The sequence below is a fragment of the Meriones unguiculatus genome, chromosome 3, assembly GCF_030254825.1.
Source record: "Meriones unguiculatus strain TT.TT164.6M chromosome 3, Bangor_MerUng_6.1, whole genome shotgun sequence".
NCBI classification, from domain to species: Eukaryota; Metazoa; Chordata; class Mammalia; order Rodentia; family Muridae; genus Meriones; species Meriones unguiculatus.
In genome coordinates this window covers 7,459,336-7,477,053 of record NC_083351.1, presented here as the reverse complement: position 1 = coordinate 7,477,053, position 17,718 = coordinate 7,459,336, and the positions used below count along the sequence as shown (strand labels likewise).

Sequence of the window (17,718 nt, the reverse complement as noted above, 5' to 3'; positions counted from 1 at the left end):
TATTTTAAATCTTAAATTTTAAATTAATGTTGTTTTGCTTTTTAAAAACATCTACCTATGGAAGGGGTGCACATGTGCTAAGTCAGAGGACAACTTGCAGGGTTAGGTTCTGTCCTTCTACCATGTGTGTTCTGGGGTTTGAACTCAGGTCTTGAGGTTTGGTGGCAAGTGCCTTTTTCCCTGTGCCATCTTGCGGAGCCCCTCTTACTTTTTGACATGGCATCAAATGTAGCCTGGAACTCAAGACCCTCCTCTTCAGTTGCCTGAAAGACAGGATTATAGATGTTAAGTATTTGTTAATAAGGTAAAAGTTCCCAATTAGTTTTTAAATTTTAAAACATTGATAATGTTTCCAATGTATTAAATTGGAAAAATGTCACACATACACAACTATGTTTGAGACAGGGCTGAGAAACCTGCCTGACTCTATTTTGAAGGCAGGAGCCATTATGTGTTAAAATTAAGTTTCCATTTACTCTAAGAGCTGAGTTACTATTATCTTTTGGTTTTGTTATATTTTGTTTGTTTTTGGAGACAGGATTTCTCTGTATATCTTTGGCTGCCCTGGTCTAGCTCTGTAGACCAGACTGGCCTCAAACTCACAGAGATCCTCCTGCCTCTGCTTGTCTAAGTGCTGGGATTACAGGCTTGTGCTAGGCTTTGAGTTGCTATTCTTAAATCTGTGTTTCAGAGCCTGACAGCAACCCATGACCCTTGATTTGTTTGTTTGTTTGTTTTTAGGCCACCCGGGCCCTCCCTAATTGTTTTTTGGTTTTTTTTTTTTGAGATTTTATTCTGTGTTTCCCTATTGCCCTATTGTCTCTCCTCTGTAAATCTGCTTTGCTACCACTTGTGATTTTTATTCTTTAAAAGAAGCCCAAGAAATAGATTCAGGGCTGTTCTCTTTAACCTCATTTAGGAGGTATCCCTGGCCAGCTCTTGGGTATACCCCAATAAAACCAAGCTTGCCTCAAATTTGGCTCAAAATTGTGGTAGTGGCCTTATTCTTGCTTGGTAGGATTAACAGGTCTCACTGTGTCACTCTCGTTGGCCTGGGATTCTTATAGATCCTAGAAAAATTGAAGAGATTAAAAAAATGCAGACTGTCAGGCAAGTCTGATACATGCCTTTAAGCTCAGCACTCCAGAGGCAAGAGGATCTCAGTGAGTTCAAGGCCAGCCTGGTCTACATAGTGAGTTCCAGGAGAGTCAGGAATATATAGTGAGATCTTGTCTCAAAACACAGGAGAAAGAAACAAAAAACAAGTTGAAGCTAGGCATGGAGATGAACCAAAGTCAGCATTTCCTCAGGGCCTGGAAGATAGTTCCTACTTGCTAAAAGGAGTCATTCTCCTTCTCTCTGGCAAAAGGTGTAGCTCTTGTAGTAACATATGACTGTGCTATCTGTTAGCTCTAGGCTCCCTCAGAACCACTGCAGCTCACAGGCTCATTTCCTGCCAGGTACCCAGTGCCATATAACCCTGGAAATCCATGCATCCATATAATATATCTATTCCTCATCACCACCCCACCCCACAGCTTTTCTCTACTTTCTCAAGAAATAGCTTTGGCAGTTTGGAATAAACTTTGCCTCTCTTCACCTCCTGAGCATCTGTTTTGGTTTCTTTTCTTTCTTTTTTTTTTTTTTAAGATTTATTTATTTATATGTATGAGCACTTTATTTGCATGTATGCCTGCATGACAGAAGAGGGCATCAAATCCCATTATAGGTGGTTGGCAGCCATCATGTGGTTGTTGGGAATTAAACTCAGGACCTCTGCAGGAGCAGATGATGCTCTTAACCACTGAGCCATCTCTCCAGCCCCTGTTTTTGTTTCTTTGCTGCATGCATTTCATTCAGTTTGAAGTCAGCCTCACCTGGAACTCTACATAGCAAGTCTTAGCCAGGGCTAAGGCATTGCCTTAAAAAAAAATTAGACATAGTGAAGAACATGCAACTAAGAGAAATACTTTATTTCACAGTAGTAAATTACCTTAACTTTGCAAAAGTGGCAAGACAAAAGATCCTTGGTTGTCCTGGGCTCACTTTGCAGACCAGGCTAGCCTTGAACTCACAGTGATCTGCCTCTGCCGCTGCCTCCCTGAGTGCTGGAATTACAGGTGTTCACCACCACACCCAGCTGACAAAAAGGTAGGGCTGGAGGGATTTTAAGGGGTTAAGTGCTCAAAGGTTAAGAGCACTGGCTGCTCTTCCAGAGGTCCTGAATTCAATTCCCAGCAACCATATGATGGCTCACAACCATCTATAATGAAATCTGGTGCCCTCTCCTGACATGCAAGGCAGGACACTCCATACGTAAAAAATAAATAAATCTTTTGTAAAAATTTTTTTTCATTAATAATTAAAAACAACAAAAACAAAGCACAAGTTCTACTACAACAAAAAATGCCAACTAATATGAAATGAGATTTGGGGAAGACTTTCTTTAGACATTACCACCAGTTAGTTGTATAATAAAAAGAACTGTTGAAGCCGGGTGTAGCACACACTTGTAATCCCAACACTCAGGGAGGCAGAGGCAGGCAGATTTCTGTGAGTTAGAGGTCAGCCTGGGTTACAAAGAGAGTCCAGGACAGCCAAGGCTACACAGAGAAGTTGCTGGTTGCTGGGAATTGAACTCAGGACCTTTAGGAAGAGCTGCCAGAGCTATTAACTTCTGAGCCATTTCTACAGCCTTAAAAACATTTTTTTTAAACTAACTGGGAAACTTCATCTTATTAGCAACTATTTATTTGCATTATCATTATTAATAGCTTCACGTTTCTCTTAATATTAATGTATTTAGTATTTCATTCGAATTCCTAATTCAAGGTATTTAGGAGTGCTCACTGTTTATTACAACACCACTGACAAAAATAAAGATGTAAACAAAAAATGTGCATAAATTTCATTAGAAAAATTTTAACTGTTTTCAATTTATCTTTTAAATTTTTATAAAATTTTAATTTATTTTTATATAGTGACGCTTGCCTCCCTGTCGGTTTTGTGCACCACGTGTGTGCCTGATTCTGACAGAGGCCAGATTAGAGAGTCAGATCCGCTAGAACTGGATTTATAGGCAGTTGTGAGCCGTTATCTGTGTTCTCTGGAAGGACAGACAGCGCTCCTAAGCACTGAGGCATCTCTCTAGCCTGACGCTGAATTTATTTCTGATCCTCCCTCCACCTCCAAAATAGTGGGATTACAGTGGGATTACGGGTGCTGGGGATTGAGCCCACGATTTTCATGCATTTTGGGCAAGCGCTCTCATCCCCAGGTCTGGCTATTGTCTGTCTGAAAAATTTGTTTTTCAAGACACGGTTTCTTGGGAGTAGCCTTGGCTGTCCTGGACTCACTTTGTAGACAGGCTGGCCTTGAACTCACAGCGAGCCGCCTGCCTCTGCCTCCCTGAATGTTGGGATTAATTGAAAGATTTTTCTTAAAGGATTTTTGCTTTAAAATATTTTATTCAAAGTAGTTCTTGGTGATGGTCTCTCGAGAATGAACTCAAAAGTAAGGCAAATTGGGGGCAGTGAGAATAACTAAAACTCGCAAATGCGTATTATATTTTACAAAGGAGAAAGCACGGATCCCTGGTAAACCGATTCCCAATATATGTCTTCTGCAGTAATTCTAGGGCAGAAGACAAACAGCCCCTTCTCGGCATCGTGTCTAGCGCGTTCCCGACCCTCCGACCCGCTCTCCACTACACGGAGGCTCCACAGTGTCACATTTCGTACGGAGGGGGAATCCTAGCAGCGACGTGCCGGATGTGTGCGTGGAAGTGACCGAAGTCAACTCACGGCTGATTGGCTCTCCGGAATAGTCCTTTGCCTTCTTTTGCCTGCCATTGGCCGCGTGTTTTGTCTATTTGCGCAATCCCCACCCCACAGAAGCCGGTCCCGAAGCTTTACTTCTCCGTGATTATTGGTGAATGGTCCTGCCCGTCTTCGATCGCGGCTCGTTGATTGGTCATAGGGCTTGCGAGCCCGCCCTCCCCATCCCGGGCCTAAAGGACAGCGGGGAAGGCGGGTGGTGGGGCTGGGGGCCCTGAAGAGGCGGTACCGGCTCAGGCGGCGGCAGCTGAGGCGGTGGCCGAAGCCGCGCGGTGAGTCTGGGGCCTGGAGTCAGGCGCTTGCGGCTGGCGGGATGTCCAGACTCACGGCCAGTGTGGGCCGTGCTGGGGGAGGCCGGGGAAGCCGCCTGTCTGGACCGTACCGCGCCTCAGAACCATGCCCCGCCACCGGGGCGGCCGGCACCGCGCCCTCCCGGAGACCCCCGGCCGGCGGATCCTCTCCGGGTCTGCCGTGGCGCAGTTTGGTCCTTCCCGGTCTCAGTCACCTCTCCAGAACCGCCTTCAGATGGTGGAGCCTGCTCTGTGAGCTCCAGCTTCGGGGTCAGCCCCCTCCACCGCACCCTGGAGACCCGTCGGGCGACCCAGACCGCCTAGCTCACGCAGCAGGGGCTGCCTCTCTCACGCCCTCACTTATGTTTCAGCTTTCCCCTAAAGCATGGCCAAAACCTTTGGGATTTGTGGCTCCAAGTAGTTTCTTTGAATCCAGCCTGGGGCAGCTGGCTTGGGGGTAAACGCTAAAGTGACTCTTTATTACTTTCATGAGAATAGAAATTGAGTGTCAGTCTCCTTCCTGCTGTGTGTACACACTTAGTGGTGGTTTCTTCCTCCCTAAAAGGGTCCTGTTCCTTTTATGGTATATTTTTTCCTCAGCAATGTAGTATTTGAAAGCTTTTCAAAACTTTATTCCTCTTTGTTTGTTTATCCCCTTCTCCCAGAGTATGACCTTGAACTTCTGATCCTCTTGTCTCCACCTCAGTGCTGGGTTTAAAGGTGTGTGACATGCCCTGGTTATGTGGTACTGGGGATTGAACCCAGGGTTCAGTGCATGTTAGGCCGTGTCTCACAAACAAATTTAAAACCAAGGTGCATCAGGAACTGTGGCTTTTTGTTTGTTGTTTGTATAATCTGGCAGGATAGATTATTACTTCCATGACATGATGGGCTGCTCCTTTTTTTATGACCACTTTGTTGAAGCATCCCCCGCCCCCCGCCATTGTAAACTTACTGGGGGAACAAACAGCACATAATTGAGGAGTGAATGGTGTCTTTCAGTTGACAGTTTAAGTGTGTTGCCCCTTTCGGGGGGGAGGGGTGGCATTTGGCTTACATGCAATGGAGCACATCTCTAAGTCAGAACAAATTGTAGGAGTCAGTTCCCTTCTTCACCTTGTTTGTCCTAACGATCAAACTCAGTCATCAGACTTTGCAGCAAGATCCTTTAGTCACTGGGGCATCTTGCTAGCCTCCCTGGCCCCCCAGTATATTCTACCCATGTTTGGTAGAGGCTACAGGTTCAGAACCCATGGATGAATCCCAGCTATGCTAGGACCCGTGTAGGGCTGGCTGCATTACACCACATGTTGATCACCCAAGATATATGATAGATCCAGGCTGAGATAAACGCTAGATTTTGGAAGCTTGGTCCCAAAATAAGAATAGGAAAGATATCGGTATGTTTTTATTTCCATAAGACATCAAAATGGGTTTTTGAATTACTGAGTTGAGTACAGTATATCTGTTTCACCTGTTTTATTCTTTGGCAAGTAGAAAATTTAAAATTACATGGGGGCTGGGAATATCTCAGTACTTAAGAGCAGTTACAGCTCGTTCAGTGGACCCTGGTTGGTTCGAAGTGCCCTTGTCAGGCAGCTCATAACTACCTGACTCTAGTTTTGGGGGACCTGATGTCCTCTCTGGCCTTTGTATGTGTCATACACTCAGACATGCATAAGCAAATATAAAAGAAATAAAATTACGAGGCTTGTATTCTATTTCTGTTGGGCAGGGCCGCTGTAGCATAGTCATCCTCCTGCAAATGGCACTCTGAGGAAAAGGAGAAATCTTAGTCTTAATTCCCTCTCCACCTCCCCACTTCTGGTACCTGACCCTAGGCCACATCCGTAGTAGTTATAACAGTGACTAAGAGCTGTGTGATACACTTCCAGAAGTACTTTTAACCACAATCCTCACTTCAACCCACAAGTTAGGTACTATCATCCAGTCTAGTGCGTTGCCATGGAATTTGAGGAATCTAAGTATCTCCCTTAAGGAATATAACTTTGCATCAGGATTTGAGCAAAGGTAGTTTCTAGAGTCCTGTACCTGGCATGGGTGAGTGGAAATCTGTGTTAGGGAGTAAAGCCACAAATGAATTTATCACCATAGTTTATAGAATATTGAAAGATGGGGCTGAGGGTGTAGCTCAGTTTTGGTAGAATGCTTGCTTACCCTGCACAAAACTTAGCTTGGAGTCCTTAGCAGCCCTAAAGTCCCAGCAGTTGGCGATGTATGCTGGATAGCAGTTCCAGGCCGTCAGCTGCATAATAAGTTCAAGGTCATACTGAGAATATAAGACTTACTTTAAAAAAAAAAAATTCTTTTAAGGGACCAGCAAGATGGCTCAGTGGGCAAAGGTGCCTGCTGCCAAGGTTTGACAACCTGAGTTTTATCTCTGGGGTCCACATAAAAGGAGGAGACAATTAACTCCTGTAAGTTGTCCTCTGATCTCCTCACATTTGTTGTGTGCACAAAAATAAATGTAAAAAAAAAAAAAAGGTTTTATTCTTAAAAAAATTTTGAAGAGAATATTGAAGGATGTTCTTTTCCAAAGAACCTCAGGGCAAGATGCTCGGGACAGGTCCTGCCGCGGCCACAGCCAGCGCCACCACATCTAGCAATGTGAGTGTTCTGCAGCAGTTCGCCAGTGGGCTGAAGAGCCGGAATGAGGAGACCCGGGCCAAAGCAGCCAAGGAGCTCCAGCACTATGTCACCATGGAGCTTCGAGAGGTTGGTCTGGTGTGCTTTGGGGCTAGCCCTTGCTGGGGACTGGGTCTTGTTTAGATGGCCACTGCAGCTCTGTGAGTATTTGAAAGCCCACCAGCTTTCATGTCCTTGGGTTCTCAGGCTCCTTTGCAGCAGCTGCACAGTTCTGTGATGCTGATCTTGTTATGGCCACATTTCAGCCCTTTGTTTTATTTAGTATGACTTTTTTCCCCTTATCACCAGCCCCTCGGTTCTTTGTATCTGACAGTGATTGGGATAGGTTTGGAGAGTTGATGTTCTGGAACTTTCTGAACAGAGACACTGACTTGCTCACCTTCCTCTCACTGGTATCAGGATGATTTTAAGACAAGCTATTCTCGTAGGAAATCAGCAAGCAGTTACTAAATAAACAGGAGTCATGTGGTCAGTTCTTTGTTTTATAGCTATGGAAATGGGTGATAGCTTTGTCTTTGGTTTGAACTTTGCCTGCCTCTCTATCCTAATGTCAAGTTGCCAGTCCCTCACTGCCATCCCCAGTGGGACAGTACGCCAGCCCCCACTGCCATCACCAGTGGGGAGATATGCCAGCCCCTCCACCTGCTGTCACCAGTAGGGAGATATGTCAGTCCCTTCTCCCTCCCTGCCCTCTCACCATTACCTGTGGAACGATAACAGAAATCTGTTCTGTGCATGTTTTCCCTTGCAGATGAGTCAAGAGGAGTCTACTCGCTTCTATGATCAGCTGAACCATCACATTTTTGAACTGGTTTCCAGCTCAGATGCCAATGAGAGGAAAGGTGGCATTTTGGCCATTGGTAAGGACAGCCCCCACTAGCAGCAATTATTAGGGACACTGAGTCAAGAGGAGTCTACTCGCTTCTATGATCAGCTGAACCATCACATTTTTGAACTGGTTTCCAGCTCAGATGCCAATGAGAGGAAAGGTGGCATTTTGGCCATTGGTAAGGACAGCCCCCACTAGCAGCAATTATTAGGGACACTGGACAAATCGTCTTTGTGTTCACTGTGCCCCTCTCTGCACGTGCTAAAGGAGTAGTATCTACTTCATCTTTATTTTAAAAGAGTTTTAAGGAGCTTGTAGTTTTAGGTGCCCATAGACTAATGCTAATGCTAACAGAAGTCCTGGAACACTGGCAAATCATGCTCTAGGGTGTCACAACTGAGTTTCAGAACGGGTAAGTCACTTCTGTAGCCAGTTTGCCAGGGCTGAGACTAAAAGCCAGGTTTTCATTCTTCAGCCCTAGATTGCCTTTTGCAGGTCTGACTTCACGGTTGACCAGGACTTGGCACAGTGGGACTCACAAACGCAAAAGTAGAAATGGGTGCTGTTTGCCCAGGGGCTAGCCATGAATCCTGTAAATTGTCACTCAGCCTTAAGTGTTTTCTCTCCTAGAAAGGAGATATACAGATGTGTTAGATGAGATAATTTTGATTTACTTACATAGTTCTGGAACAAAAATTTAACCTAATGGAGAACGATACTGAGACTGGAGTAAGGGTTCACGCACCAGCATTTAGCTCCAGGCCACTTGCATTCCAGAACACACCACATGGTCACCTTTGCTTTCGTTTCTAGCCAGCCTCATAGGAGTGGAAGGTGGAAATTCCACCAGAATTGGCAGGTTTGCCAACTACCTTCGGAACCTCCTTCCCTCGAGTGATCCAGTAGTCATGGAAATGGCATCCAAGGCTATTGGCCGCCTTGCTATGGCAGGGGATACTTTCACTGCTGAGTATGTGGAGTTTGAAGTGAAGCGAGCCTTGGAATGGCTGGGTGCTGACCGAAATGAGGGCCGGAGACATGCAGCTGTGAGTACCCACAGGACTGAGCCAGCCAGGGCTGGGGAGCAGTGGTGCCTTCTTTTGTGCTTTGCCTCTTTATGAAGCCTTTCTTGGGAAGAGGATTTCAGGGTTTGAGGTTGGAAGCGTCCCCAGATGTTTTCCAGCTGGTTCAAGGAAGTAGCACAAGCATTAGCCCTGGCTAGTGGCTTTGTCATTCACAACTTTGTAGCGTGGTACCATTAACTGAAGATGGGAGTCTTCTCTTAAATGAAAATAGTTACAAAATTGAACATCAAAGAGGTTTTCATCCAGTAAATATTTATTGACTCTTCTGGACTGCAGGCATGGTTCTAGGCTGTTGGTTTAGTGTTGAATAAAGTGTCAAACACCTGCCTGTCCTGAGTGTGTTCAGATAGTGCCAGCATTCTGTGTTTGTCAGCAGCCAGGTGGTCTTTCTGGCGCCAGGCTTTCCCAGATAGGAGAGTGGGAGATGCTCTAGGATGACAGGGGTATGTCCCGAGAGACCAAAGTCCTGGTATGAATAAGAGTTGTGTTTGCCCTTCTCTCTCAGGTCCTCGTTCTCCGTGAGCTGGCCATCAGCGTCCCCACTTTCTTCTTCCAGCAAGTGCAGCCCTTCTTTGACAACATTTTTGTGGCCGTGTGGGACCCCAAGCAGGCCATCCGAGAGGGAGCTGTGGCTGCCCTTCGTGCCTGTCTGATTCTCACCACCCAGCGGGAGCCGAAGGAGATGCAGAAGCCTCAGTGGTACAGGGTGAGGGGATGGCTCCACACTGGCTACTAGCAAAGCACTGTTGCTTAGAAAATCGTGGAGGCCAGGGAGCAGGCCTTAAATTTGTTTGCGCCTGCATGGTTTTCTTCTGTTCACTGTGAATCAGTAGTTACTTTATTGCATTTTCTGAGTAAAGACACATGGTAGTCATGCCATTATTTTATGCATCACTAAGAATGAAAATGTGTCAGACTAGGATTCAAGACTCTGACTGTTGTGTCACAACCCTGTAATCCCAGTACTGGGAGGCTGAGGCAAGGAGGTAAGAATTTGGGGCTGAGTATGACTTGAGATTCTCCTGCCTCTGCCACCTTAGTGCTAAGATGATAGGCACAAACTGCCATGCCCAGTTTTATGCCGTGCTGGGCATTGAACCGAGAGCTTCATGCATGTTAGATAAACGCTGCCAACTGAACTACACCCCAAGCCTCTGGACCATGTCTTTAAAGTTTGATTGGGAGTCAGACAGGCAGGTCTCTGCATTCAGGGACTTCCAGGTATTTATAGTGAGACCCTGACTCTAAAACAAAAACAGCATTTGGTAATTGAAATTGCCAGCAGTGCCCACATCATCATCACTTCAAAATATAATTAAACAGCCAAGATTAAGTCCTGTAAACAAAAAATGAGTTCAAGGCCAATCTGGGCTACCTGATGAAACACTGTTTCAAACCATAAATAATAGCTGGTGTCCACTGCCTTCCTATCAGCAGTTGTTAAAGTCTAGAAAAGCAGTGTTTCAGATTCAGTGTCCTGAGTCCTGTGGTGATGTCTGCTGCCAAGGAAATGTATGTCACACAAGGAGTCCTAAATATGGGAACAAGAGAACTGGCCTCCCTTCTCTCACAGTCTTTGTTGTGGGATATTGGACAAGTCATCTAATTCCTTTGGACCATCAGACAGAGGTGACAGTGGCATTTACTCAAAGGCATATTGTAGCATTGGAGCTAAATTAAACAAAAGAGCTTGTAAGCCAGTATTGATGCTGGCATGAGGCTCTTCACTAGTGGGCACTGGAATGTCTCTGAACCTCTGAGTAGAGAGGTTAAGGGGGTCAGCCTGTATTTTCTACCTCAAACATGAGGTAATAAAGCCATTTTCTTTACTTAGCACACATTTGAAGAGGCAGAAAAAGGGTTTGATGAGACCCTGGCCAAGGAGAAGGGGATGAATCGAGATGATCGGATCCACGGGGCCTTGCTGATCCTCAACGAGCTCGTCCGAATCAGTAGCATGGAGGGAGAGGTGAGAAACTGGGAGCCCGGGCTCCCGAGCCAGCCTTTCAGCAGGCAAGGCATGTCCTTGTCTTCTCAGAGCTGCAGATAGATGATTTTAGGTGGTAGCAAGTCTGAGAACCATGAAGCAGGCAGTGAAATGGAAGGGTAAGTGGAGGCTGAGATGGTGCTGTCTGAGTGAGAGCCACATGATTGAATGAGGCTGCTTTGCATGTGGCTGGGAACTGTATTCTAAGCAGAGGCTTTGAGGTGGGAGAGAGTTTGACATGGGGTGGATGGCCGCTCTGTTATGAGTGAAGGAGAAGGAGGAGATGGTATCAGAGAGGGAGTAGGGTCCAGTTAGGCTCACTGTGGTCAGCAGTTTTATTCTAATTGCAGGCACAGACGTCAGTGGTGTGCACATGGGAATCAGTGGGGTGTTGTGAATTTCTGACACCTCTGGCTGTGTGGAGAGGTGGGAATGAAGTCAGAGTTAGGTTGTTAGGTAAGTTTAAAGATGGAAGGATTTTGCAGCCTGTGAGAGAAAACAGGAAGGGCTGAGTTCACATCGCCCTAGTGTATAAGAGAAAAGCAGTGGCTGTGTCTTTGTCTCTGTATGAAGCTATTGTGAGGTCCTTATGTCAAAGTGGGCCAGCAAAGGAAGAGCAGACAAGCTACAGCATCCTTGCCTTCTGTCGTTGGCCATGAGCAGCCCATGTGGCCATGGCGCAGGTTTGGTGCTGGAACTCCAAGCAACACCAAGTCCTCTTGATCAAGGCTCTTGTAGTTGAGGTAGCATTCTGGTCACTGACACAGGAGACTCCTGGAATAGTCTGGCCAGCTTCAGTTAGATGTAGTGACACAGATACTGAGGAAATAGGATTCAGGGTATATTGAAGTAAAATTCCCATCTATGAGACTTCCTGTGAGGATCTGTTGGCGTGGAATTTCACCCCATGGTTCCCTGACTTAACAGACAGTGGTTGGTGGTAATAGCTATGCCTGTGTAGGGTAACACATGGAGTAGTAGGAGATGTTTGACTCTACTTCTGTATACTGTGTGATTCAGACAAGCCTCATGGTCATCCTTTTGCTCAGGGTAGTTCCCAAGTGCCCAGCACAGCCCTGATAGTGGTAGGCATAGTGTAAATGGGAGCACTCTGAAATTGCCCTACCCAGTTCAACTGTAGTGCAGATAGTTCTGGGACCTTGGTTCCTCCTAGTGAAACAAGAATATCCCCCAATGCATAAAGGTGTCAGCACTAAGTGAAATGGTTCTTTCAAAGGTGCTTTGTGAATTATAACGAAACCCCTAAAATATAAGGACATTTTCTCACTCATCAGGTATTAGTAGAAAACCTAGTATCTATCAGCAACAGTGAGCCCAGAGAGCTAGAACAAAGAGCAATGAACAAAGCGGGTCATGATCTAGCAGGGGAGACAGACAGTACCCATGTAGATAAAAATACATTGTGATAAGTTGTATGTTGTCATGTGCTGTGAAGACTGGTACCACAAGGCAGTGGAGTGGAGAAAGCCCAAGTGGGTGTTTGAGCACAGTTATGAAGGAGATAAGCAAAAAGCCATACCAGCATCTAAGGAAGAAAGAGCATTCAGGCAGCTGGTGGACCAGTGTGCAGATGCCACGGCAGGGAGCCTGTGGTTCATGATGACAGGAAGAGTACCCCTGTGCCGGAGCAGATGAGCAGAAGCTACGGAGACACCTCAGCCCAGGTAGCAGGGTATCTACAGAGTGTGTGGAATCATTGAGTGGTCTTTGTACAGTGGTAGGCTGTTTATAAATTATGAAGAATAACTTTAAAAAAAAAACTTATTTTGATGTGTTCATGTTTGTGTGTGTGTCTGTGTGTACCGCATGTGTTGTCTGCATATGTATGTGTGTGTGCATGGAGTGTGGAAGTTACAGATTTCTTTTGAAGCGAGGTCTCTCACTGAACTTGTTGCTCAATGATTCAGCAAGGACTAGCTGCCCAGGGAACTCTGGAGCTCCTGTCTTGGCCTCCTAGCACTAGCAGTGCAGGTGTGCAGCCACAGCCATGCCCAGCTTGCTACATGGGTGTTGGACATCTGAGCTCAGGTCCTCCTGCTTGTGCAGTAAGCCAGCATAGGGCCACCTTCACAAGATCCTCCCTGAACCTGGCAGGGTTGGTGACAGGAGCTCCAGGCAGGTGGCCTGCTGAGATTTCTTTCATGCTCAGTAAAAGGTGGTCTTCCACCTACATTAGGACAGGACCTGGCCCTTTGCAAAGTTCTAGAAAAATGGTAGTCCAGATGAAGAGCAGCCCCTCCACTTTGCAGGTAGTTGCTCCTCAGGGTCGGTCAATGGATTGTTCTGCAGACTCACTGTGCACAGGGTGAAGGCCGCTCAAAAGCAAAAGTGACTGTTTTTTTCCTTCCTTACATGTGCATAGCGTCTGAGAGAAGAGATGGAAGAAATCACCCAGCAGCAGCTTGTACATGACAAGTACTGCAAAGACCTGATGGGCTTTGGGACGAAGCCTCGGCACATTACCCCCTTCACCAGCTTCCAGGCTGTGCAGCCCCAGCAGTCAAATGCCTTGGTGGGACTGCTGGGGTACAGCTCCCACCAAGGCCTCATGGGATTTGGGGCTTCCCCCAGCCCTACCAAGTCCACGCTAGTTGAAAGCCGCTGTTGCAGAGACTTGATGGAAGAGAAATTTGATCAGGTAAATAGCAAATGGCCCTTCCTTCTTCCCCGAAGCCCCACAGCTCTCTTTCCCTGCCAACCCTGTGTCCCTCCTCTCTCAGGTGTGCCAGTGGGTGCTGAAGTGCAGGAGCAGCAAGAACTCGCTGATCCAAATGACAATCCTTAATCTGCTGCCCCGTTTGGCTGCATTCCGACCTTCTGCCTTCACAGGTGAGGCTGTCCTCTGAGGACATTCCCTCTCCCAGGATGGCAGTCCCGCAGAGTCAGGTCTGCCTCTCCTCCAAGCAGCACCGACACAGAAACTAGTCTCTGATTGCTTTGCCTCCTGTCCAGTTTCTCCTTTTTTTTTTTTTTTTTTCTTTTTTGAGACAGGGTTTCTTCATGTAACTGTGGCTGTCCTGGACTCATTTTGTGGACCAGGCTGGTCTCGAACTCACATTGATCTGCCTGCCTCTCCCCCTGAGTGCTGGGATTACGGGCATGTGCATGTGCCACCTCACCCAGCAGTTTCTCCATTTTTTATTTAGGTGCCTAGTAACAGTCAGAATGTGTAGGTAAGAGCCAGGCATGGGACACACAGTAATATTCCAGCACGTGGAGGCAGAGGCAGAAGAGTAAGAAATCAGTGTCATCCTTGGCCTCTTAGCAAGTTTGAGCCAGCCTGGACCACATGATACCATCTCAGGATAAAAAACACAAAACAAAAATAATCACAGTATGTAATGGAGGGCCAGTTCTAGACCAGGTTACCATGTATGAACACCAACGTAACTTCTTGTGGCCGTGAATGCTCATATCCATATCACAAGCCTTGGGAGGCTGAGGTGAGGGACTATGCAAAGCTAAGGCCAGCCTGGGCCTCAATGAGATCAACAAAAGCACCTGTTGTCCATACTGTCAATAGCACCTGTCTGGTACAGAGTGGGTTTAGTAACCTGCTTTTTTCCCATGGTGATCACTGAGCATCTCACCCCTTTAAGGAAGAAGAGTTTGGATGATTTGGAGTCCGGCCCACTCAGATACAGGCCAAGACTAGAGACGTTCTTTTCCTTTCCATCACAGTCCTCAGCTATAGGAAGCTTTGGTGACGAACCCAGAATGAATCCTACGTCAGTCCGTTACTGAAATTTGGCACAGGTTAGGGATCTTTGTGGGTCCTCCACTTCCTGACTAGTGAAAAATACAGTAATAACCCTGCCTCCCAAAATGAACACCATGTGAATGCTTAAGTATAGTGCCTGGCAGAATAAAAGCCATTGTTAGGTTATTATTGCCGCCTGGAGCTACTTCAAATCCATTTTGGAAACGAGGAGGTACACATGATAATAATACTCTAGTTCCCATTTGTATTTAATGTCCCTCTCTTGCCTCCTATTGGTGAGAGTGAGACCTTGTCCTAGACGTCTCTTTGTACTTACTTCACTGTGGCATGCTGCCTGTGTTTAGTAAGCATTCAGAACCAAGTAAGAGCTAGTGGTATAAAGGAAGGTCAGCTGGTCCCCAGCATGTGCCATTTCCAACATGGATTCTCCTATACCACCCAGGCCAGGTGAAGCTGTGGAGAGGTCTCGATGATAAAGCAGGCTAGGTCTAAAAGTACAGTGTTCTGGGTAAGGACCAAACAGTCACATAAACTTGCTGAACCAAAGAAATGGTAGAATGAAAATCACCCATAATTTTTGACATTTTCCCTTCTGCCTGCCTGGCACCAGCAGCTCTTCTCTTCCCTAATGACCAGAGACACCTCTGGGCAGTAGAGCTTTAAATGGTCTTGGGTTGAAAGACAGAGGTTCAAAAGAAACTTGACAAGTAGGCCAAATTTGATCAAAGTCTGGTATGCTGAAAAATCAGATACCAGGTGTGCTCAGGGGACTGTGTAGCATCAGGGTACAAAGACAGAAGCCCTGTGAGTGTTCTTTTGATGTAGGTTTGTTGTTTTGTTAAACATAACATTAGAGCACATCAGTGAAATTCATCGAGAGAGCTACCATAATTGTACTCGTCCATGCTGAAGTGCCTGTCATCAAAACTCCCAGTCTGGAAGTCCTCATCTCAACTTCCCAACGGCAGAAGTTCTGGGAATAGCAGATTACCCAGAAGATAAAAATCTAAGAGTCTCAGCATCTGCCTCGATACCCTGCAGGGTAGAGCCTTTCAGAGGCCCTCTGTGGTAGGCTCCTGTCCTGTTCCCTGTCACCTCTGCAGAATGCAGGGAACCTTACGAAAGAAGTGGGAGATAGTAAGACCTGGAGAGGACAGGAGCTCCACAAGGATAGCAACGGATCCAAAAAGTCTGGGCACAGGGGTCTTTTCTGAAACTGATACTCCAGCCAAGGACCACTCATGGAGATGGCCTGGAACCCCTGAATGGAGGTAGCCTATGGCAGTTCAGTGTCCAAGTGGCCTCCATTGTAATGGGGATAGGCACTGTCTCTAACATGAACTGATTGGCCTGTTCTTTGATCACCTCCCCCTGAGGAGGAGAGCAGCCTTACCAGGCCACAGAAGAAGCAGGACTACTGATGATACTTGATAGACTAGGATCAGAGGGAAGGGGAGTAGGGCCTCCCTTATCAGCAGACTGGGAGAGGGACAGGGGTGGGAAAGAGGGAGGGAGGTACAGGGGGGATACAAAGTGAATAAACTATAATTAATAAAAATAATTATAAAAAATATCTAAAAGAGTAAAATACAAGCTGGCCATAATAAGACAAATCAGAACAAAATGAATAAACTGTAATTAATAAAAATAATTGTAAAAGAGTAAAGTACAAGCTGGCCATAATAAGACAAATCAGAACATTACTCACCTAAGGGGCTGTGAGATGCTCAATGGTAAAGAGACCCACCCCTGCATCTGAGGACCAGTGTCAGTGGAAGAGAAGGAGCCAGAGACAAGAATCAGGAAAGGTCTTCCAGCTCACAACGCCCAGAAACACCTGGCCCTGAATGCTGATGATGTGAACATGATGATGCAGGTCTGTCCAGATCTCAGACTTAAGTCTAACTAATGTGTCTCCAGTAAAAATCTCCAGGTAATAGCCGAGAGAGATTTCCAGGCCTACAACGAATGAAATGGTGCATTAATTGAAAATAATGTTGAATATTCTTTGTTTTGTTTTTTGTTTTGTTTTGGTTTTTGGTTTTTCAAGACAGGGTTTCTCTGTGTAGTCTTGGCTGTCCTGGACTTCCATTGTAGATGAGGCTGGCCTCAACTCACAGTGATCCTCCTGCCTCTGCCTCCCTGAGTGCTGAGATTAAAGAAGTGTGCTACCACGCCTAGTTTAATATTATTTTCAATGTTAGTACATTGTATGATAATTTAATTTTTAAAGTTTTTTTTAAAAAAGCAAGATTTAATATTTTATTCTATTTACTTTGGGTTTTGGTATTTACTTATTTAGGGTTTTGATATTTTAAGAAGTTGTCTCTGTGTCCAGGTGTTTTGCCTGCGTGTGTATCTCTACTGCATGAGTGCCTAGTGCCTGTGGAGGCCAGAAGAAGCCCTTGGCTCCCCTAGCACTGGGGTTATGGACAGTTGGGAGCCATCGTATAGATTCTGGGAATTGATTTCAGGTCCTCATCTTTTCAGTCCCTTAGCTTTTTTGTTTTTGTTTTTGTTTTTTTGAGACAGGGCTTTACCTAGTAGCGCTGGCTGGCTTGTAACTTTATATAGACCAGGCTGGCCTTGAACTCAGAGGTCAGCCAGCCTCTGCCTCTCAAGTGCTGGCTCCTTAGGAGTTTTTGAAGAGAAGCATGTACTCTGTCTCTAGAGTAATACTAATTAATGGAGGGTCCCGCAAGCTGGCTTACCAGAGAAGGTGCTTGCCACTAACCCTGGTGACCTGAGTTTTTACCCCTGGACCCATGTGCAAGGAAAGAACTCACTCCAGTTGTCTTCTGGTCCTCTGGCTTCCACATTCACATTGACAAACATCTCAACATCCTCCTCCCTGACCCCCCTCCCCCAAATATAATTACAAAAGGATTAACTAATGGAAACAACTCTATGATACTCTTCCAAGAGACATACCTGAGGAGTGATTACCAAGCATAAAATGTCTTACAAAGTTTATCCTTTAAATTCCTAGTATCCTTACACTGGCTCCTTAACTTAAATCTGTGTTCTCTGTAGGGACCCTCACCTTGGGCATGTGCTCTGTCTTTGTACCAGATACGCAGTACCTCCAGGACACCATGAACCACGTCCTGAGCTGTGTCAAGAAGGAGAAGGAACGGACTGCAGCATTCCAGGCTCTGGGTCTGCTTTCTGTGGCAGTGAGGTCCGAGTTTAAGGTCTACTTACCCCGTGTACTTGACATCATCCGAGCAGCGCTGCCTCCGAAGGACTTCGCCCACAAGTAAGCGATTGTTAGGATTTCAC

At 46.1% G+C, this 17,718-nt stretch overlaps 1 protein-coding gene and 1 pseudogene across 1 annotated transcript in view; both read left to right on the top strand.

Annotated features, from left to right (window-relative positions):
* Positions 1-3,555: 3,555 nt before the first annotated feature.
* LOC132652711 (serine/threonine-protein kinase mTOR-like) lies at positions 3,556-7,699 on the top strand (annotated as a pseudogene).
* The window catches only part of Mtor (mechanistic target of rapamycin kinase), a 105,841-nt gene continuing 95,820 nt past the window's right edge, over positions 7,698-17,718 (top strand). Inside the window, exons 1-7 of the mRNA XM_060379085.1 lie at positions 7,698-7,800; positions 8,436-8,668; positions 9,213-9,413; positions 10,542-10,676; positions 13,078-13,353; positions 13,436-13,544; positions 17,509-17,695. Of these exons, the coding sequence (XP_060235068.1) occupies positions 8,531-8,668; positions 9,213-9,413; positions 10,542-10,676; positions 13,078-13,353; positions 13,436-13,544; positions 17,509-17,695 (1,046 nt within the window). The 5' untranslated portion in view covers positions 7,698-7,800; positions 8,436-8,530. The remainder of the gene's footprint in view (positions 7,801-8,435; positions 8,669-9,212; positions 9,414-10,541; positions 10,677-13,077; positions 13,354-13,435; positions 13,545-17,508; positions 17,696-17,718) is intronic.